The 23,928-nt window shown below is 40.6% G+C and overlaps 1 protein-coding gene across 1 annotated transcript in view; it reads right to left on the bottom strand.

The window, feature by feature from the left end:
- Window positions 1-17,012: 17,012 nt before the first annotated feature.
- The window catches only part of ntrk2a (neurotrophic tyrosine kinase, receptor, type 2a), a 113,584-nt gene continuing 106,668 nt past the window's right edge, over window positions 17,013-23,928 (bottom strand). The window contains exons 19-20 of the mRNA XM_026188601.1: window positions 21,836-21,994; window positions 17,013-19,585 (exon numbers count right to left, since the gene is read on the bottom strand). Of these exons, the coding sequence (XP_026044386.1) occupies window positions 19,400-19,585; window positions 21,836-21,994 (345 nt within the window). The 3' untranslated portion in view covers window positions 17,013-19,399. The remainder of the gene's footprint in view (window positions 19,586-21,835; window positions 21,995-23,928) is intronic.

Below are 23,928 nucleotides of genomic sequence, written 5' to 3'. Positions count from 1 at the left end.
TACCTTCATTCTCATGCTGAAAGAATCACTTTATGAAGAAATGGCTGGGTCCTATCTTAATGTCACCTTTTTTCACCAACACCATAATGTAAGAAGTTAGTGAAATAGCCTAACCCTGGTTCGATAAAAAAGGCCAACAGGAATCAAGTTTGTTTGTTGCTTCCAGCCGTTTGATTCCTTCAGCTTCACACGATCTGCAGTGTCCAGCACCAAAGCAGAGAGTCGCACTTTAAACATGAGACAGCAGCAGGCACCACATTATTTATTCAATCATTCGTTCCCAACACAGCAAGACTCTGCACTGCTGTTGGACATTTTAGTAAGTCTGATGTGTTTACTGTTTTTGGATGTGTGCATTCTCAAATTCAAAGTCAGTATTTGCAGTGGTGATTACTGTTTCAATATTTGAGCATAACGACCTGTCTAATCATTAATTTCGGTGGTCTGTACTGGCAGGAAAATTAATGATAAATGTGCCATTAAGATTGTAATATATATAAATTATACGCTGTATTCCCAGTTATGTAGCCTGTTAATGAAAATACATTTAGCTGTGTCATAAGTTAGATAAATTAATATTACACATGAGCAGGTTTTTCAGTGTTTAGGATAAACTAACAATGATATTTATGAGCAATGCACACATCATATTTGGACTGCCTTGGCTGTGCCTGCTGCATGTTTTGTGCTGTTTGTCCTTCTGTGTTACCTTGCAGGTTTCTGGTAGGCAGGGGTAGTGAGAGTAACAGGGAGCACCTGGCCAGTGTCCCTAGAGCATTTAAACTGTCTTAAGCGGTCCCTGGAGTGCTGGCTCTCTCAGGCTTTGCTGTATCTCCATCCACCCAGCACCATGCTATTTGTCTGGTTGGCTTCAGCCTTGTTATTTTAGGTTTTATGCTCTGCAGACACACCTGTTTTATGGCTTCTTGTGGTTATTAACCTGATAAATTTTGGGACTCTCCCTGTTTTTTTCATGGCTCGTGAGCTGGACATGATTTGTTGGTACTCTTATTTAACACACAGTGTGACCAGGTTTAACTCTGTTGCAAAGTATTACATGCAAGTATGTACTGTGTTGTGTCTTGCTGCACACTCAATCATCTAGGTAAGGAAATCCCAAAATGTTGATTCTGTTGATCTGGACGGAGCATTTTCAGTGAGACGTAGCGTCTTAGGGAACGAAATATAAGTAATATAGCTGTGTAGGATATTTAGCTGTTCATTTCATGTATGCTCAAACCCTCTTTAAGCATTAAATTAGTGTTTTCTGAATTCAAAAAAAGATGATCAGTGACAACATTGTTATTTTCAACTTTACATATCTGTACACACAGATGACACTTTTTGCAATCATATATTATATACATAAACTATACTATTAGACCATAATTATTGATCAGCTGATGTGTATATCACTTGAATGTTGCAGCTGTTGATGATTTTAATTACTTATATATTGCTAGGTATCTTGATCTTATATAAATATTATTCATATAGTGCCAATTCACAACAACAGTCCCCAGAATGCAACTAAGTAACTAAATAAGAATAATAAGTAACTAAAACTTTTAAATAAATGCTATGGAGTACAAAGTAAAGTAATTATTCAAAACCAAGCAAATACATTCAACCCGTGTTTCAGTAAAGTACTTGAGTAAATGTACTCAGTTACCTTGGGCACTGCAAAATTGACAAACCTGTATTTCTGTGGCACTGATGGAGGGGGCCGTCATCGTTCATTCCATCTAAGTGCTGAATCTTAACCTGCCCATATTCAAGTGTTTTCTTAAACATAATAAAGAGTGTGACTCATGCTTCAATTTGTATGAATGAATAATTTCAGGAAAACACACGAGACCATATACTGGTCAACATTCTGCACAAATCTCTTTTTTTTTTTTTTTTGAAGTTTCTTCATGATCCCACATAGCAGACGAGTCTGACCCAGGTATGGTGTCAAACCGGCACTGCTGGCTGACTTCTGACATGGTAAATGGTATGTCATCCAGATGTGGGTCAGGCCTGGCATAGATTGCACTGTTCATGTAATGGCATGCCACATCTGGCCCAATTGTGGTTTGGTTTATGTGGCCCAGGCCCATAGAAAACAGGTTTGACCCAGATCTGGCATCAAGCTGGCACTTCTGACTGGTGTTATGGCAGGGTATATGTCAACCAGATGTGAGCCAGGTCTGGCATAGATGGCACTGTTCATGTGATGGCATGCCACATCTGGCCTGATTGTGGTTTAGCTTATGCGTCCCAGCCTCTGTCTGCGGCCATCGAAAGGTCACTTGTAACTTTGAGGAGAGCTGTTTCTGTGGAGTCTAACTTTCTAAAACCTGATTGAAAGTTACAAAAGATTGAAAGTTAAAAATAGTATGCTCCTCCAGTGCCTTCTTTACTTGTGACCAAATTACTTTTTCTAATATTTTAGAAATGAAAGGAAGTTTTGAGATGGGCTTGACTGAAGTACCAGATCCAGGTTAGGCTTTTTCAGCAGAGGTTGTTTAAAGCACAGAGACAGAGCCAGTTTATCAACATGACCACAGAGGAGCCAATGGTATAAAAAAATTTACAAAATAAAGTAGGACTTCAGCTGGACTCGTTGAGGGTTTCATTTGGGTCAGTAAAGAAAACAGTAAAGAAACTGGATGAAAGAATTCCATAATTACAGAGTGTGGAAGATCATAGTTAAAGGGGTTATCTAAGGGAGTTATGTTACCTCTTAGGCCACTGATCTTATCTTGAAAAAAATCTTAAAAAGTCACTGCAATCCTCATGCTGACTGAGTTAGATTCCCCGTGTAACGCAGATGAGGCTACAGTGCATCGGGTAAAATGCTAGAGCAAGCAACCCCTGATTAGTGAGGAAAAATGATTTCTGCAGTGGGAAAAGTAACAATCTGTAATTGGGATTTGGTTCAGGAGGAGCAGAACGGAATCACCAAGAAGACCGGAGGTTGTTTCAGCAGGAATTATAATACTTCCGAATGTCTTGGTGAGTGTCGTGAATGTTACCGTTGCTAGCTGATGTAACGAGCATTGTACCCACTTCCCAACTCTATCAGTGTGTGGGTGTGTTGGGTAGGCGCTGATGAAGTTTTCAAAACAGTGTTTTGGAGTATTCAGTTGTTCTTACTACTATTATAAGAATATGTTTTATGTTCAAGTTACTGTAACTGTGTGACAGTCCTGCCTGAGCCAGTGCTCTTTATTCAATTTTCTTTTCTCCCACTTACTTGCTTGATCACCTGTGAAGGTTACTGCTGCTGCAGGCAAAGTGTAAAATGTGACTGGAGTCCCGGAGCTGGATGAAGATCAAATCGTTACCATTGTTTCCAAAGGTTGATTTAAAGGAGATGAGAATATGGTTTTGTACAGGGAAAATTATTTCAATGTTAAATGCTCAATAAACCTTATTGTAAGGTGAGTTCAAGTTGTTTCAGAAAAACTTGATAACTTTCTGGTTAAAGATAATCAGACTTCATAAACAGTGGTTAAAACTTAACCAATTCTTTCTTTTGGGAAGAGAAAGCTCTGCTGTTATGTTTTTTCCCCCAGTGCAGACTTGTACTGTTTTATTAGTTCAATGGTGTGTTAGCATTTTGTATAAGGATAGAAATATAGCCATATTCATATGTCAAACATACTTATTTACTGTTATACAGATGCAAGGAACCATTCTTTTTATTGATTCCAGAGAGTTGGGAATATTCAAAGTTTTTAACCTGTCCAAGGATGTGAAGTACTCTCAGATGGAGTAAAGTGTACAAAAGTACATCAGATTGCCATTCTATGATGACTTTGTTGTTGTGCCCCTGATACATTCAAATGAATGTCTGTACAGGAATAACAGAGTCAATTTCTGAGTTGATGAACCCCCACCTTTTCAGTTTGAATGACACTGTGATTTTGTGAGAGTGAAGTAGCACTTTTGGCACCAAATACACCAAGTACAGTCTTCTCATATTGCTCCTGTGTTCTGCAGTTCTTTTTAAATAGTAAATTATAGTAAGAAGAAAATGAACAAAATTCTTTACATTTACATTATAGGCCATTCATCACATTGTTATTTCTGAGAAAACAAATGAAGTGGAAATGGTACCATCGGAGAACAGTGTTTGTGGCCACCAAACAAAGTGGATGTTGTTAAAACAACAAAGAGCCAGGAAAAACCTGGAGCAGGCTGGAAAACATATTTGTTCCAAGTTATATTCACATCAAGTAAGTACAATTGTGAGACTAGTCTTTGGTAGGGATGGGTACCGGTATCTGGTGCCATGATGGCAACGGTTCTGACATAAACGGTAGTAACCAGATCGAAAAGCAGCGCACATTTCGGTGCTTTTTTTTCCTGAGCTGTGATACACACTAGATTCTAGCCAATCGTTTTACGTTTCTGAGGATAGTAGGCGGGTCCAGGTACGTACGTCCTTTTAGAGCAGAGCTACAGATTAAAAATGACCAAGGCCAAGCGGTCAGCGGTGTGGTGCCTATTATCGGACCTGGAGTTAGCAACATCCCCCAAAAACCCGAAGACGAGAGTCCTGGCCCCTAGCCCTGCCAGTGTAGCAGAAATGATGAGGATGATGATGGCAGCAGCAGCCGTTCTTCTCTGCGTGAGTAGCTTAATGTTGTTCGTGTGTAATTTACATTGAGTAGGCTAATCACGTTATTACATTAATGCATGTAAGGTGAACTAGCAAACACCGTCGTAGTTACATGCGGCTGTCTTCCTGTTTGATGGCAGATGCTCCCTTCTCCCTGACCAAAAAGGCTAAAATGACCAAAGAAAAAGTGGGAAACAGTTAAACATGAGAGGTTTTTGGACCAATTTTGTGTTCTCCATTCTTTAAGCACCGGTTTGAGCACCGTTTAAGCACCGGCACCGTTTCAAAAGTACCGGTTTGGCACCGGCATCGGATAAAACCTAAACGATACCCATCCCTTGTCTTTGGTAACTGTGTATATAGGCAAAAGTAAACACAAACAAATGCAAATACAGTATTCCTGTGGCAAGAAAGTATCAGTCAAATTATTTAAATATAACCAGTTGTATTTTGTGCGTGTGAATATCACAAAATTAACCATTAAGTACTTGTTATTTTGTAGATGATTATAATGAGGTGAGGCTAAAGCTTCCAGAAGCTGTTGAACACACTGACCTTGGGACAGATGGGGATGATTCTCCAATTAAACCCAAAAGGAGAAGAATGTAAGTTGTTATGTTATACATATATTTTACATGCCTGAAATTATGTGCATTTTCAATTTTAATAACATCAAGTATGTAATTAGATCTAAGAGCATCCTCTTCCCTGACGAAGATGAGATGGCACATGTCTTTCCAAAACCTAAGCCATGGAAGAAGTAAGACGTTTGAATTGTTTATTTGGGTTTAATCTTCTGCTACTGGTCTGTAAAATGTTAATCCAGTATTTGTTATATCATTGCAGACTAGCCGAACTGCTTAGTGCTCCAAATATTCTTTATTCATTTGGCCCTGACCCCCATGCAAATGATACAAGGGAGAAAGTTGTCTTAACAGCAAAACCAGGGTAACCCCTACTGTTAATTTGAATTTGATTATCTATTCATTTATCGGAATTTTGTTTTGTGGCGTGGGCGTGGTCTCTGTCCCGCTGCAGAGGGGCGGCACAGTGAGCTTCCTGGGTGGCACAGAGGCGGTGTGAACAGGTGTGCTGGGGACGCCTGATTGATTGTAACTCTTTTTATGTTGCAGTGACAGTTGAGGAGGGCTGGTGAGCAGACGTGACAGCCGAGCGGGAGTGCCCGTGTCCCGAGCGTGTGGCGAAACCACAGTGAACTATTATAATAAAAATAAAAGTGCTGTCACCAAACCATGTGTATGTACGGCGGGGTCCACCTTCACATTTTTGAATTACATCGATCTGTTTCTTTGCATACAAAATGGACTGTTCACTTTGAGTTTTTATTCATTCCTTATTCCTTAAGAACTTATTCCATTTGGAAAAACACCTCCTCGCGCTCACAGACACATAACGGGTATGGCAGTCCATTCTCCCTGCAGCACGGACTACACTGCCCATGAGGCTACATTCTTTAGAGCTATACCTGTAGCATTCTGCCTATTAGCTTAGCACAACAACAACAACAACAAAAAGGTGCTCTCTCACCCAGGAAACACACAGTCGTAGAGAGAGAGAGAGTGTCGCCCTGTAACCATGGCAACCGCAGTGCTGCCGCTTGGAACAACAGAACGTAGCTGTCAAACAAACCCAAACAATCCTGACCCGCCACATTATGAAACAGGAAAATATCGCAGTGTAATCCATTTATTTCAACAAAGTAACTGTATTCTAAATACCACCTTTTTAAATGGCAACTGTAACGGAATACAGTTACTCATATTTTGTATTTTAAATACGTAATGGCGGTACATGTATTCCGTTACTCCCCAACACTGCCAGTGTGTCTGCAACTGGCCTCGTGCTGGCCCATGTGTGGGTCACCTCTGGCAAACCAGATCTGGGCCACCAAAGGGCCGTCATTCTTTGCGGTATGTGGGCCATATGTAAGCACATTGTGTGGGCTAGATCGGGGCCATACCAATTTTTCTATGTGGGATATTGGTAAAAATATAAGCACTCAGGGGATCAGCTCCTTTTTTCCCTCGAGCAGAAAAAAAGAAAAGAAATTTTCACTTGAAAGCAAAATAACATTTGAAAATAACAATGCTTAATTTAAAAAGTTGCTCACTCTGCTTTGTAATGCTATTTACAGCAGAGAACACTTATAAATCAGTCACACAGAAACAGACGTTTGAGTGGGACCGCATGAACACTCCTCCCTGCTGTGGTGGTGATGTCACCATGCAGGTGCAGCAGCGAGGGATTAACCACTAATGAGAGCTTGTCATTGCTTTAAAAATATCTAATTGGTCCACGTCATTATAAAGCAGTGTTGGCATGTCTCGTCTTTGTCGCCACTGCACTATTGTTCTGTGTGTTTTCTCTCAAAGCCCACATTTCTGCAATAATGATAGATTTCCTCCAAGCAACAGTTGCTCTTTTGTTCTGGGATGAGGCTGCTGTTAATGGCATAGTATTAAGGTACATCCTGTCTATAGTTAGTAACAGCATTACTGAGGCTTTGATGTACAGCATAAGACTCTAAGCCCTAGCTTGGCTAGCATTTTATCTTTAGCTTCAAAACTGAGAAAAGAGGAAGAAGATGTTGTGTTTGTGTGGTTTCAGTCACTCAGCTCTAGTGACACATCACGTTTACATGTGTCATCACTCATTTGACACATTATGTCAGACTTTGAACTCAATGCAGATGTTTTTGGGAACAATTTTCAAGTCGTTTGTTTATGTCTTGTTTTCCCAAATTTTCTTCCCTGGGGCCTTGCCGTCAAGAAGCTGTTTAACTGTCTCAGTGACTTCGCCCCCAGAGATGTGCGAGTCATCCACCTCATCCCCAGACTCTGCTTCCTGTGCAGAACACGTGTTAGTAGAAGGAGATCCTCAAAGTATTCCTTCCATCACCTGGCTATATCCTCAGCTGGAGTCAGCAGCAACACACCTGTACTATACACCATGTGAGTAGAGCACCACTTTCTTCCTGCTGAGTCACCTGATGGTTAGACAGAATCACTTTGAGGCAGATCAAAAGTCTTTTTTCATGGCCTCACTGATCTACGTCCATGCCTGTCCAAGCTGCACTCTGCTTGGCCTGCTAGTGCTCATCAGTTGCCTCCGAAGTCCCACAGGCTAACCAAGCTCGATAGGACCTCTTCAGCTGGACTGCTCCCTTAACCTTCGGTATCCACCTTCTGGTTAGGGTGTTACCAACATGGCAGGCACCAACCACCTTGCAGATGCAGGTCCATGCAGCAGCCTCAGCAATGGATGTGCAGGAAATATTCCATTTGGAGTCAATCTCCCCTGTTTTATAGCAAATTTCATTATTTCTGCCATTACTGGATAAATAAATTCATGAGATTTAGACACAAACTCTGCTTTAATGTTTCCCAGTTTATCATTTTCTAATCTAATCTGATATCAGTCTTTACTGAGAAATAATGGCTCGTTTACAGCCCAGCAGAGAATTTTTAACTGAGTTACAGTTAATAGCCAAAATTCAGTAATAGTAACTGTATTGCCATAATAAGCCTTTGGTCCATAATGTTTGTTTTCCCAGAGTGCTTCAAAGCCACAGCTGTGATTCTGGAGCCTCTTGCTGCTCCTGACTGAACCACCTGTGAGCCATCAGCCTGCAGCCTAATCAACCACTGTCCAAAAGGACCAGCATCAGATTATCTTACTCAGTATGGCAAGCAGACCAGTTTGCTTATGCTTTCTCATGCTAATCATTCTGTGTGTATTCCTGCTAAGTTAATCCTTGCTCATGCATTTCTCCTGACCATAGCATGGATATGTAGTCTTTAATTAAACATAGGTTTTATTTCAAAAACATATATTTAATATGTTGAAGGGATGAAACCATGTCTCATCCCTTCAACATAGTTTTGAAGGGATGAGACATTTTAAATAAGGAATACAGGTTGCCACTATGAATAGAAACAAATTGGATCCTGGTGGGATGAGCTGGGAAATGACTGGAGCTGACCTCTGAGAATGATTGAGCTAATTTTCAGTGGAAAACATGTCGAGGTTCAGACTTTGAATTTTCCGACAACTGTAGCTATCATTTTGATATTTGATATAACAGAATATCAATTTGAGCCCATTTTGAAATTAAATGTTTCGAACACAATTGTCTGCAGATGCATTTAAAAGGTTACTTTAAAATTCAGGGTTTTTCCTTCAGGCTCCACTGACTCTTTTAAAAACAGCTGCAGACATTTTCATACAGAAAAAAGCTTTTAATTCGTTTGTTGTTTTATGTATTATTCTGTTGCTTTACCTTGTTTTATATTATGATATTATTTCTTATTTTACTGTTAAGCACTGTAATTTTAATCTGTAAAAAGTGCTTCATGAATACATTTTACTTACTTACTGAATGATAATATCAGTATCACTGGCCCATCATTAAAACAAGAGCAGACCAGAGACTATAATTGCTATAATTGCAACCCTCGTGGCATTAAAAGTTGGGAGAGGTAAAAAAAGAAATTTAAAACATTATAAAATCGGATAACTTGCAAATCCTATAAGGTCAAAAGCCACAAAGGGGACAGAGATAAATGGCTCTGTTCACTTAGATCTATATCTCTAATATGGATGCTTGTCAGGGAAAGTTAGAGGTCTCAAAAAACTCTTAGATTCTTCAGATACCTTCTTGCTGTCTGTGCACCAACTTTCATGGTGACCTCTTGGACTGGTGTTGCCACTTTTCACAGCACTAATTGGTGGTGCTTATTTTACTAGCACTGATCTGCTGTGTCGAACAAAGTTTCTGCGTTGCTCTTCATTCAGTTGACACTGTAACTGCACTTACTGTTTTGTTTATGTTTCTCATTTATTTGTTATCAATATTTATTCTTTGTTCACACATCATGTCAAGTATGTCTTGACATGCTGAAAGTGGGATCTCTGCCAGTGCAGCCTTGGCAAGATGTCTGTTCTATAATGAGATTTTGTAGGAGCACATCGGCTTTTCTAATAAGATGTGTTGCTTTTACACACAGACGTTTTGAGTGCTTTACACTGATAAATACTACTTTACATCCAATCAAATGTAATTATGATTATGATAATGACGTCTGCTTCTTCTTTTGATTGATCCCTTTGAGGGTTGCCGTGTTCCCAGCATCCTCTGCTCAAAAATATGTGTTCATCACTCTCTTAAATTTTTCACCTTCACAGTGCAGAACATGTTTATTACTGGAAAGTGAATTTTTCTGTCGAAGCTCTGAGCTTTGTCTATAATGCTGTCATAAAGCTGTGAGGAACAAGGTACCGTATAGTGACAGGTTCATGTGAGAAATGGTTATAATTATCAATTTTCTAGTGGTGATTAATACACATTTGTAAAATAAAGACAGACATCACACAGCAGTTCTTTTGAGTTTCCCCATAATGTACCAAGATGTACAACTGTACCGCATTTTTACTTTTTTTTTGTAAAACAAACTTTTAATCAAACTTTTTTCACTTGATCACTTGATCACTAAACAATTAATGTTACACATGCTATGTCCACATAAAAAAGAAAGAATAAAATATATGTAAAATATTAATTTTCAGAATTATGTCAAATATTGACAGGGCCAATAACAAAGATCTGCTCTTTGCATTTTTTAATTTAATTTTTATGGCACAAAGTATGTTATAAGATAAGATAAGATAAGACTTTATTGATCCCACAAGGGGGACATTTTTGCGTCACCTCAGCTCAGGTACACATATCAGAAGGAAATACAAAAATACAAAAAATAAGTACAATAAATGAAAAAAGTAAGATAATACACTATATACAATGATAGCATACACAGTATGTGATTATGGATATGGTTGGAAATATGGAAGACAAATTATATAGCTTGATATAGCTATTGTACCACTACTATTCCTATTTATAGACATGTACACACACACACACACACACACACACACACACACACACACACACACACACACACACACACACACACACACACACACACAAACAAACAAATGAAGAAAAAAGCATGAATACATATAAATTAAAACACTATCTCCCCTAGAAGTGATTTCAGATTTACATCTATTACATTTAAACCTATTTGGCTAATTAAATATCTCTGATTTAACCTTTGGAAAGGCCAGGTGAACTGGATTAGGAAAAATTAGCGATCCCAAAGAGAAAAAAAAAGTGAAGAAAAATGATGATTTGACAGGCAGTTAGCATTAGTTCAGTCCCAGCGAATGTGTCCTTGTGCTTTTGCCCCTTGTTATTTTAGCAATTTTGGAAAGTACAGTAGTAGCTGCACTGTGGTGCTCCGAGTGTCTGCCTATACTATTTATTTGAAATCCAAGCCATAAGATATCAACTAAATTAAAAATCTCTTAAAACCAGACCCTTAAAGCTGTGACTCAGAGAGCTTAAAGTATCCTGGCTCTAGAGCGATCTAGCCAACAGTGGCTGCTGCTCCTGTTGCCTTGTTTGCTGATTCTGATTGTGAGGTGGTGGAGAGAGGGATTTGGCGTCTGTAGTGCTACAGGGTCATTTTAAAAATTCAGATGCATTGCAGTACTTGGATACCTTGTAACAACATTTAGATGTGAGAAAATATGAGGTGCTGGCTATTTGGAGCCATCCCGCTCTGCTAGCTGGTATCAACCCACTTACAGAAGGACGTGGATGTCGAAGGTGCTGACCCCATCAAACAGATATTTTATTCTGAGGAAAAGAAAAGGCAGTTGGAAGCTGAAGCTCGGTACATATTTAATAATGGTGCACACTGAGATGGCCCTGAACTTGTCTTTGTGTTATAAAGGTTTGAAAAGTTTGCTCAGAATCGTAGGCTGACTCGTGTTGGTTTCTTTCCATGGAAGATCGTATTGATCAGGTTAGCATGTGGGTAAATTTGATCTTTTGAAAGGTTACTGGCAAGTGCCACTCACAAAAAGGGCATAGGGGATTTGGGCATTTGGCAACACTCTCCAGTCTGTACTCATATGTAGTCAAGCCATTTGGGTTGTGGAGTGTTTGTGCCTTTTCCCCCCCAGTGGCTAATAATCTGGGTGGTTTCCTGTCTGGTTGATTGTTTGGCATCATGAGCTCTCACCCTTCCATTGTGAGAGGTTACCAAGACTGCAGTAACATGCTTGGGAAGGTGTTGGATCCACCGCTCCTGGTTTTGGTTTATTTATTTTTCCCTGGACGACACTAGCATACACTTCTTGTGGTTCCCAGTTTCAAAATGAAAAGTGCAAGGCAGAATGACAGATACCCTTTCTCATGTAAGATCCTGTGGTTTTCTTGCTACAGGCTCAAGCTGCTGGGGGACTTCCCATGATGCAGTGAAGTTTTTGTTTTCCTTTTTCCCCCCCCTTCCAATGCATTAATTTGACACTAATGCATGGCCTTAACCTTTGTCCTCTCTTCTTTATTTTGCATCCTTTTTGGGGTTGTGGTCTCTTTATGCGCCCCACTTCTCTCTCATCTCCAAACCAATCAGTCGCTGACCCTCCCCACGCCTGGTTCTGCTGGAAGTCTCTTCCTGTTAAAAAGGATGCTTTTCCTCTCCACTGTCACAAAGTTCTGCCTATAGGGGATTTCCTGATGACTGGGGTTCTCTCTCTAATATTGCAGGCTATTTACTTTGAATTGAACTCAACTTATCAATTAATTGCCAATACTAATGGTTAAATTCTTCAAAAAACACACGTATTGCAGGATGAAGTCCTCATCTCGCCTACTTTTCATTGGCTATGAGCCGGCCTGTGACATCAAGAAGTAAATGTGATTCTTTTATTTTACCAAAATATTCCTCAAAGATTCCTCAAAACAGTGATTTTTAATCCTAAACATCACCTTTTACTGACATGGAGACCAGCCTATTGAATTTATGAATTGGTAGTACTTGATTTGTTTTCCCTTTTAGTGTAATTAGTTACTCAAGGAAACTACTAACCTACTGATGTGGAATCCGCTCTTGTTATCTTTGTTAAGACCATAATTATTAAGGTTATGTGTGGCAGTTGATGTAATTAGAGCTAATTAAATGCCTTTTTAAAATTTTCAATCCCCTTTCTGTGTGTTTTCAGTGTGTGTGTAGACGAGCATGTGCACTCAACTCAAAGTATTTTCCAAAATGGGCACGGGGAGCCAGCCTAACAGACGCACAGCACACACGCCGCTTGTTGTTTTCTATATTTCATTGTTTCAGTTAGTCGACACTAAAGAACCAGACATCCAGCCCTCGCTGCCTCATTGTTTCACACCAGAGCACAATGCAGCCAACATCAAGCGCAACACACACACGCGTTACATAAGCGTGCGTTGTCCACGATCATACAGAAGATGTCTTAAAGTCATCCTTACAGCTCGACCTATGTGTGCTTTATGAGTCCATTAATTAACAGTGTCATTTATGACGTTCGGTTGCTGAACACAGAAATTCTCAACTACAAGCTGCTTTCTTTATACTCACACAAACCTACAGTGGTCCATCTCAACACCTTGATTCTTTTCTTTTTCACCCGTTATGTTGTAGATTTGTGTTGGATTTACAGTGTCCTGCTACACGACCTGATTAGGGGAAGTTTTATCTGCTGTCACACAAATTATTCTAGAGTCAAATGTGTTCACTCAATGACTGCAGGTCGCACAAGTCCTGTGGCCCTAAATCAAGCCCAAATCATCACCTCTCCATCATCGTGCTTGACAGTTACTATGAGGTGTTTGTGTGCGGTTTTCGCCAAATATGGTGCTGTGCATTATGACCAAACATGTCCAGCTTGGTCTGAGCTGTCCAGAGAGCTGTTTTTTTTTTGTTTAGATGCAATTGTGCAAACCTTAAGCATGCAAAGTTGCCATGTTCTTCTTAGAAAGAAGATGGTTTTTCCTATAACCCTTCCAAACAAGTCTTTTTTTTTGTAGCATCATGAACTTTAACATTTAACATGCTAGCTGGGGCATGTATAGTCTGAGATGTAGCTTTTGGGCTTTTCTGTAGTTTCATAGTCTGACTTTACAGTGACTATGTTGGGAATGCCACTCCTGGGAAGATTGTTGCATTGAGTACCTGAATGCTCCAGACTAGAAAAGCAGAAATACCTGCTGCTGATTAGTTAATCAACCTCATTTGATCAGCAGCACCTGGCTGTTGCTTACCCAGGCAGTATGCTAAGTCTAAGTATCTCCCACACACATAGTTCACACACACACTTACACTAAGGTGAATTTTTGCATTTCTTATTTCCTTCCCAACGACATTTTTATTAAAAGATAAATTGTAGACAGAGCTCTGTGTAAAAAGGAGATATTAATTCAGCTGTTGCCTAATTGCATCAGGGATTTAGGCACACGCTCCTGTCCAATTTGCTCGCACAATTCCCCACAAAAGCCTTCGGCTTGCTTCTAATCTGCAAACCAAGTAAGTTTTTTTTCTCCCTTAAAAGACGCTGGATTTATGTTGGGATTAATAGAACGAGAGAGATGAAGCATCACTCGGACACTCGAGCTCTATCACTCAATTCAATTGGGCATATTTTTCTGCTTTTCTTACACTGCCTTGAGCATGCCTGAGTACTTCTGAATTCATCTCTCTCTCACACACACATATGTGTATAACATGTCCGTATAATCACTTGCAGGAACTTTGATGTGACATAACACTTTTTATTAATTACACTATATCACAACAGACTGGTCCACCTTCAGAGAGAAGTCATATTATCACCATCATCACCATCATGAGTCACTATGACCATTTTCACCACGCAACTGTATGACTGTACAAGTTCCCTCTGGTCTGTGTTTCTATGTGTGTTTGTGTGTCTGTATGTGTGTGTGAATTTAATGTGTGTGTGTGTGTGTGTGTGTGTGTTTGAACCAGCAGGGCACAGATGTGGACATCCAGACGTTTTCTTTCCAGTACCAATAAAAAAAACCCAAAACACTGCTTGCAAAGATAAACGTTCGTGATCTCGATCAGACAGAACACTTCCAGCTTTAATAACATTGTGTGCTTTGCAATACACGTTTCTTACATTTTGAAGAGCATCTGTAGGCAAACAAGTAACATTTTAACACATCTTCCATACACATATTGTCCACCATCCCATTTAAAAATTCTGACAATCCAAAAAACATCCTCTCTTTCTTCCACTCCTGCCACAATAGCAGTGGTTAAACCTTCCTCAACACAAGAAACAAACGGCACAGAACCCCAAAAATTATACCAAAAAATAAATAAATAAATAAAAAAAAAAATACTGCATATAGCAAATCACAGTTTTCTTCCTCAATGCTATTTTTTTCTATGCAGCAAAGCAGTTTTTGTGGTATTATGTTTTTCAGGGCGTACAGGCTCCAGAAGCATCCAAGCACAAAAGTAATCTCAGAGATGACCTTTAAGATGTTTTAGCTCTATTAGCTTAGACTGTGATGCTGGGGTTGTGAGAGAGAGAAGGGATTAAATGTGATATGGATCAAAGCATACTCAAAGTTGCGATGTGTATCTACTGTATGAGATATATGCTTTGGTCCACTGAGTCACGTGGTTTAGCCCAAACTCAGCGCAAACTACGTAAAAGTGAGGAGAACCAATAAAGGAAAATATCAGTTACTATTGCTGATATACCTGTGTGAAAACCAGGCTTTAGTAAGTTGCGTAGAGAAGAAGGCTGATTTTGGAGTCATAAATAAAGCAATTGACTGATTCCATAAATCTTAGCTGCCATAATACACACCACAGTCCTACATGACTGGGGAAAGCCATTTATCATGAATTGGTGAACAGCGACAACAAATCAATCGGTGATTCTCGTCTTGAATCTCATTGCATTTGAACTTGAGTCTAAAACCCAGCCTCCAGATCCCTCCTGACTCACTCTGGCATCAATCAGCCTTCTTCACACACACACACAGACACAAACACAAACACACACAGACACGCACGCAAACACCCCCCGAGAGAATGTGCAAGCATCACTCGGAATCCCGGGGGCTGCTGTATGTCATCTTGTGTATTTGTGAGTCCAGTGCAGCTTCCCATTTCTCTGCCCTCTACTTCAAAAACAAAGGAAGAAAATAGTACAATCTAGATACCGACACAGTCTGGGACACAGTAGTTAGCGATGCTTATTTCTTTCAGCAGCTTATTCACATTTGTACATTTGTATTTTTGTTCATTCCTCTTGCTGTTATTTCATTTTACAAAAAGAAAGAAAGAAAGAACGAAAGAACGAAAGAAAGAAAGAAAGAAAGAAAGAAAGAAAGAAAAAAGGAAAAGTAGCACTTCTAAAGACCAAAGTTTAAGACTATCACATACAGTATAGGCAGCATAGAAGAGGAAAGTTGGTTGAATAGTCTATTTTACAGTAGGTCACTTGAATAAGAGAGAGAAAGAAGTCTGTGATTGTCAGTCCCTCCTCGTCTGAGGTGTCTGGTCATACAGCAGTTGTTGTTTTTCCCTTTATTTTTTTATCGTCTCCCCTTTGCTGAAATCTCTGTGATGTGAGGCATCAACGCGAAGTCGATCTTTGCTGACCAGTCTTCGTCTTAGCAAACACCTCTCTCACAGCCTCTTCCTCTCACAGCGACTATCAAAACATCACCGCTGTCCAACTTGACACAGTTCATTACTTTGTTAAAAAAAGAAAGAAAAGGAAACACAGCGGGTACGTGCACACACGGTGCAGCCAGCTGAACTTGTTTCTTCAACGTACGCTACTCTTTTGACACCAGAGGCGTTCTCATACGCACTGCATTGGTTTCTCACAGTTAGGTTTTTTTTTATTTCCAGCTCACACACAGGCCCTCACATACCATGCCCTCTGTTATTGCACAGAGTTATTGTGTGGCAAGTTTTTGAACGTGTTTGCGAGTGTGCTCACTCAGTGCAAACTCTACTTGACTGTACAGCAGGGATGGATTCTGAGAGCCTTGTTAGTGCGTACTGTCGATGCTTCTTCCATTAAGCCTCACACTTAGCGCTGACAGGTGACAATAATTTCGCAATATGTCGAGCTAAATCTAGAAAAGTGACGGACTGATGAAACATCCATCCCTGTTGTGCAGCGGGCTGCACGAAGAGGACAGGCATAGTAACTGTTTAGAGGGAGCCTGACATAAAAAATACATATACACTCAAGATTATCTTGCTAAAATGTAATCAACTAAACCAGCGTTCAACTTCAGTCAAGTTGTAGTTGCAAAAGGCAACTTCAGTTATAGAAAGAAATGTACAAAATGCTTCTTAATTTATAAATAATAATACTAGAAATCAATAAAATCAACATTTTCAAAATCCACAAACACCAATACCATCAAGTGCTGTTGTTAATAAACAAGAAGACATCGAATTAAAAATGGCTGTAAGTGAAACCGCAGTGATTATGACTGTTTTTTTTTTTTTTTTTTTTTTTAGTTTTTTTGTACCTCATATATCTGTAAAGGATAAATATGCCCCAGTAAAATGCAAAAAACCAAACACAGAATGTGTCTCCTTGCATGCACGAGATGCTGTATATACAGTGCGTCTGTAAGCTTTCAGATATCTGAGCTGTACTGTAAGTGAGTGAAGTGGTTCTCAATAATGGGGATGTGTGGTACATTATTGAGTTTATTTTCGGTTTAAGCTGTTGGTGGACTGCCAGTAAAATGTGTGTGGGGAAGTTTGCATGTGTGTAAAATGTGGTTGAGGGCAGCTGTAGGAATGTGAGGAGAGCGTGAAGTTAAAGTTGTGGCTTACAGAACATCTGCAGGCTACAGTAATGAGGGAAGTTCGCGCTCACCTTCTCCCCGGGGACATTTACACCTCTCTTTCCGCCACTCTCTCCCTCTGCCTTTCCGCTCAACTGTCTCCTCTTCCTCCTTCATCTTTCTCCACATGACCCATCCGTACCGTCACACTCCCATCGTCTTCTCCTTTCTACCCCATTGCTTCCGATCTGAACTCTCTCCCTTCCTCTCCATTTCTTCCCACCATGCGTTATTACCTCTCCTCCCATTTCTCCCCTCTGCTGCTCCTCATTCCGGGCCCCTTACTTTTGTTTTCTTCTCCTTCACCTCTTCTATCCTCTCCATCCTTCCACCCTTGCTTCTCGGCCGTAAAACAATAAGTCTTGAATGTCTGTGAGGAGACTGTGCTAATGGAGCCCATTAGGCTGTAATGAAATATACATTACACCATTACAGAGCATGGGGCCTGGCTAAAGCACTGCACCGCTCAAATAATAAAACATGCACAATTCAATTTCCTTCTTGGACAGTTTTGAGTGACTTTCAGTGTGTCTGTGTGTGTGTGTGTGTCTGTGTGTGTGTGTGTGTGTGTGTGTGTGTGTGTGAGGATATAGCAATGGAAGGATGATGGGATAAAGTATACACTGTGTGTGTGTGTTCTCGTGTGCATCCCCTGTAGCGCAGATGTGGTTTTCAAGGATGTCTAAGTGCTGAGAGCTTTGATGATTTAATATGGGTTGACCAAATGAACCACACCTTCTACAATGCCGCCACCCACACATCTGACCGTCATCTGACCACTCAAACCCCGAGCCTCCCCAGGCAACCTTTACGCCTCCCTCCCCAACGCCATGATCTCGCGATTGTTGGACAGCTGTGGACAAATGAATCAATTGACCTCTGACATGAGCGCTTGACATCACAAGGTGAAGCATCTGTCACTTTAGGGGGTTGGGGGAGTAGTCCTCATGTTACCCTGTGCTGTATGACAGTGCAGTACAGGCCTGAGTAAAACAACAGAACAAGAGCGGATAATGAGCAGCTAATGTAGATCAGACACTTTTTTTTTTTTTACATTTGTATTACTCACGATTAAATATCGCACAATTCCTCCGCCATACTCCTGAATTATTCCGTCACCACAGCATTTCAGATCAGCCTCAGCTGCCGCTGTTTTGGGGTTTTTTTGCATCAGCAAAATTGGCCGACCAGAAATGATCTTTTCATCACATCTCCTAATTTTGTGTGACAGGAAAGCAGATTCTGTTTACTGTTTTTTTTCTCCAGTCATTATTTGGTCACACGCAATTTACTGTATGTGTACCAACGTGTTAATCATTGCCTGTGTAGTCTTGTTGGATGGACGCAGACATTAATACTGATATGCATTTGTGAGAGACAGACAAAAAGACAGACAAACCGACAGGGTGGGCGGGGAAAACACAGTGTCTTTATGGCTCGACATCTCTCAGAGCCATTTCCTTCGCCAGTCTCATATTTACACGCAAAAGATCGAAGCTTCCGGAAATCCTCCCCTCGCCACGTCTCCTCGAAATTTGCGGATGTTCAAACGAGTCCTGTTGTCCAACAGGCAGCAGGGAATGAGTCATTTAAAAGTCCTTTAAATTAGGTTTCATCAGTTTAGCCCCAGTCAGTTTAAAGCATTTGAAAATAAGTGAGATGCTGTTGTTTTTTTTGGGTTTTTTTGTTTTTCTTTTTACTCCAAAGTTAAATTACTCTTAAATGTCTCTTCGGTAAGGAAGGGGGATGGAAATGCATAAAGGAGAGGACATTGGCAGGGAAGAAAGAGGCGATCGGGGATCAGTTGAGGAATTTTTTGATTGCCTTTGAGAGTTTAATAATAGCTTCACATCCTGTACAGCGGCACCTTGCACACACGCACACCTGTATGAGCTTCGCACCCTGCAGCTCGCACACACATGCACGCAACCACAAATATGCATTCACGTTCACATTCAGCGACCATCCCCACATAAATGCACACATGTCGCGCACACACACAGCTAAAACCCTTCTTCAGCCTCCTTCTGCGTTCAGCCCAGTATATCCAGGTACACAGGCGAGGCCTTGGCCAGGTTGAGGAGCAGACTGTGGATTTCTTTAATGTTGAGACGCATGTGTGGCTCTCTCTGCCAGCAGCCCAGCATCAGGTCATACACTTCTTTAGGACAGGTCCTAGGGCGCTGCAGCACCCTGCCCTGGGTTATACACTCTATCACCTACAGAGCGAAAGAAAGACAAGCATCAAGTTAATTGTGAGAAGAAGCCCCGTCCCATTTAGTAAAGAACAAATCAGAAAAAATAAATTCAGTGTTCAAACTCCAGTTAAGATGATGGAGCATCTGCTCTGCCAAGTGAAAATGTCACAGCGAATAAATTATTTACTGAACTCGAGAAATAATATGCCAGAGAAGTCTTCAAGACAAAGTCTGCAATTTCTCTACACCAGCGTGAGGGGAAAGTCAGATTTACAACATGCATGTGTAAACACCTACTCATTAGATGCACCTTGCTTTTACCTTCAGAACTGCTTTAATTGTTCATTGCACAGATTCAACAAGGTGCTGTAAACATTCCTCAAAGAGTTTGGTCCATTTTGACATGACAGCATCACACAGTTGCTTCAGATTTGTCAGCTGCACAATCATGAAGTGAATCCGCTGTTCTAGCGCATCTCAAAGTTGATCTATTGGATTGTGATCTGGTGACTGTGGAGGTCAGTGACACCAGGGGTACAATGAACTCACTGTCAAGTTCAAGGAAGCAGTTTGAGATGATCTGAGCTTTATGACATGATGTGTTATCTGCTGGGATCAGCAGGCAGAAGATCACCACATTGTGATCATAAAGGGATGGACAGGGTCAGCAACGATACTCAGTGAGGCTGTGGTGTTTATACGATGTTAAGGTGCTGAAAGTGTGCCAACAAATTATCCTCCACACCCTTACCTGACACACAGCAGCCTAAATCATTGATACAAAGGATATGTCCATGCTTTCATGTAGTTTGCACCAAATCAACAACACAATGTGTTGTGTTGTGTGAGGCCTCTTCTGCATACTTTAGTTGTAATGAGCATTTACTTGAGTTGTTAGCATTCTGGCCATTCTGCTCCAACCTTTGGCATTAACGGTGCAGCTCACTTGGTTTTCTATTTGATCCCTTAGAAAAATTCTAGTGGATCAGCAGTTGTGATGCTCAGTTTGAGCTTCATCTTGACCATGACTACATGCCAAAATGCATTGAGCTGCAGCGGCCGACTGGCTGATTAGATATTTACATTAACAAGCCCATAAATAAGTGTACCTAACAAAGTGTCAGGTGATTGTACTGTTTGTAGTCAGCACAGGCAGTATTTCAATATCTAAAATTACAAAGGACCCAATCAAAACTTTAAATCCTGTGTAAAAGATATGTGAGCATCACATTTCATTCACGATGCGAGTGAGCTGTGATACAGCAGAGGATAGACAGACATAAAGGGTAAAAGAAGACAGTGAAAGGGCTAAAGGTTAATTTTTTGGATGTAACCAGAGTTAAGGGCTCTCCCAGGGTTCATGCTGGTAAGGCTAAGGTTAAGACGAGGGGTTGAAGGCTGTGACACTGCTGTGTTTTCCGGAAAATTGATTCGAATTCTGGGTTAAGTTGATTTTCTTTGTGTGAGGGAGTTGCTGTTGTTTCCACAATCTGATTGAATTTGAGCAAGTAGATTGTTTAGCCATTTTAAAATGAGTCATTCATACAATTCAGCCTTATTTTAATTTTCCACAGCTTTCTGATAGAGGCAGTTGTCAATTCTGGAAATTCAAAACATCTGAGTGTTTAAAACAAATTATGTTATTTAGAAAAAGTCTATATTACCACGTGTGGCTTTAAGAAATTGCCATTTACTTCCAACTTCATTATACAGTAAGTAAGAGGAATCAAGAAAATACTCTTAATATCTAAAAAATCTAAAAGGCGCGATGTCTAACAACTGCTACACTTCTGCTAGACTCAGGAAAAAGAAACGGCCCCGGCAGATTTTTCATCTGGGTTTTGTTTCTCTTTCTTTCGAGTAGCTTGCTCCATGTCATGAAGTCATTCTTACTGAGTTTCTGTGAGTGAGGAGATGACGCAGAACAAAAGACTCACTCGGTGTATACCTATGAGAAACATGCACACAAAACAGATCAAATATTTAGCCTTACTTTTACTGAAGGGCTGTTTCATCATATCTCGGGGCTGCAACAGCTTGTTCAGCATCACTTATTAAAAAGAAGGTGCTTCCAAGGCAATTTTTACAGAACTTTTGTTACTTTAACTTTAATGCTGGAATTACCAGGACTTGGTGATCACTCAACAAATTTAAAAACACTGCAAAAAGTATGTTAATTATTAAGCCAGGTCGTTTATATAATTGTGAATCACAAACGTCTTCGTGCACCTGCAGAAGAAACTATTGCACTTATAATAAAAGTTTGTATACCTCATTATTGGAGAGCTGGTACCAGGGTTGTTTTCCATAGGTGAAGATCTCCCAGAGAACAACTCCGAGGCTCCAAACATCACTTTCTGTTGTGAACTTCCTGTACATGATGCTTTCAGGAGGCATCCAGCGGATGGGCAGCATGGTATGACCTCCAACCTTTGAAAGCACACACACAGAGACACAGTTACACACAGAAAGTATGAAGTACGGTCGGATTGTGAAAGCTGAGAAGCATCTTATATTCTGTTTCCCCGCCCTGCATCAAGGAATAAAATGTCTGCTGTTTGCCAGAATATATCTGACATTAATTGACCTTAAATTTAAGTTCAAAAATACCAGTAAACAATATTACTTAATATACGCTGGCTTCTCTACTTGTCGATGAACAGTCCACTCCAACTGCATTGTACTGTTACGTTCCCCTGGGGGGGGGGGGTCTAGGCGGGGAGGGGGAAGTAACAAAAGTGACCGGGTCAGAAAAAGGAGTCAGGGAGGCAAAACAGTTAAATAAAACAGTTTTATTGAAGTAATTCAACTAAAAGATAGTGATGTGACGTTCTGTATCGAGGCTTCGAAGCGTGTGTCGAGTAATGGAGGGGGCGTTTCCGCGAAGCGCGTATCGAGGCTTGCTTCATTTATGGGAGGAGCTGAAAATGATGACGTCCGAAGCCTCGCTGCCCGGCTGTACCACGTGACTGGTTCAGGAAGCGGTTCGAACTTTGCCGCAAATAATCATTTTCCATACTGCCAGCATAAATATACACAGTATACTGCCATCACTACAATATACATGTTTTACACACTCCTTTTGTTGTTGACATTTACAGGCTGTGTGCAAAATGCCACACTCTTCAAATTCATGCCAACTAATATTTTTACGTCCAGTAGGTGTCCTGCTAGAGCAAATGAAGCTTCAAGAAACTTCGCGTTGGGGTGAACCAATTGGATGAAAAGCTTCAGTGCTTCATGAGGCTTCATCTGCCCATCACTACTAAAAGAGACGGACTCAGCTCACTAGCTGGACCCACACGAAATGGCACTCTGGCCCAGAGCTCACCCTGCTCTGGGCTTAAATACCCTTAATTGCTGATGGGAGTCAGCTGTACAGGAGGGAAAGGTGGCATCTCAGGCAGGGGAGGTAGTGGGACACGCCCACACAGGCACCCTCAGGAGAGAGAGAGAGGCTAGGGCCGTAACAGTACTCACAACCCATTGCCCCCAAAAGACCTTCAACCTTTATACCATCAACACAAATAATGGCATCATCCATTTCAAAGAATGGAATAAAATCCTTCTTGCGATGCCTATAAAAAGAAAATTTGGTTCCTGGAGCCAGGAGGGCTTTTTCACTGAATCTAGACCCAAACAAGTCAGACGCTTCCTTTGGCAGATACAAATCTTACATTAAATCATTTAACTCTGGCTGAGATAATAAAGCGATGGACGTTCAAAGTCTTCATTACTAAAATGTCATAAATCTGGAGACAAAACATCATCAGACTCATTCATCTGAATGTGGTACATGTCTTGTCGCTTATGGCAGGTTAGTGTAACAGATAGATGATTTTATTTTTGAACTTTATCCAAAAATATCAATCAGAGTGATTCTATGACTTCATCTGTACCACTAGAATTTAAATTTATTCAATTTAACGGCGTTAGCGGGAAGTTAGTTCGCTAGTTTTGCTAGTTACCTAAACCTAAACATGATATAGCATGTTCTGACTGAGTGATTTCTGAAAAAATTAAAACATACAGCTCTGATATCACTTCCAACATAAATGAAGACAGAAAACTAAACAGCAGTGACTTTTGTAGGTTACTGAAGTTGGACTAGCTGGTATATAACAATGTGCTACATGATCGCTAGCAACACAGCTATGTTAGCATAACATAAACAGTGAAGCTGGAGGATGAATGCTGTATTTGTATAGCGCTTTACTAGTCCCTAAGGACTCCAAAGCGTTCAGTCATCCACCCATTCACACACACATTCACATATTGGTGATGGCAAGCTACATTGTAGCCACAGCAGCCCTGGGGCGCACTGACAGAGGCGAGGCTGCCGGACACTGGCGCCATCGGGCCCT

The sequence above is a fragment of the Astatotilapia calliptera genome, chromosome 12 (genome assembly GCF_900246225.1).
Source record: "Astatotilapia calliptera chromosome 12, fAstCal1.2, whole genome shotgun sequence".
NCBI lineage: Eukaryota > Metazoa > Chordata > Actinopteri > Cichliformes > Cichlidae > Astatotilapia > Astatotilapia calliptera.
This window is presented reverse-complemented; position numbering and strand designations above follow the sequence as displayed.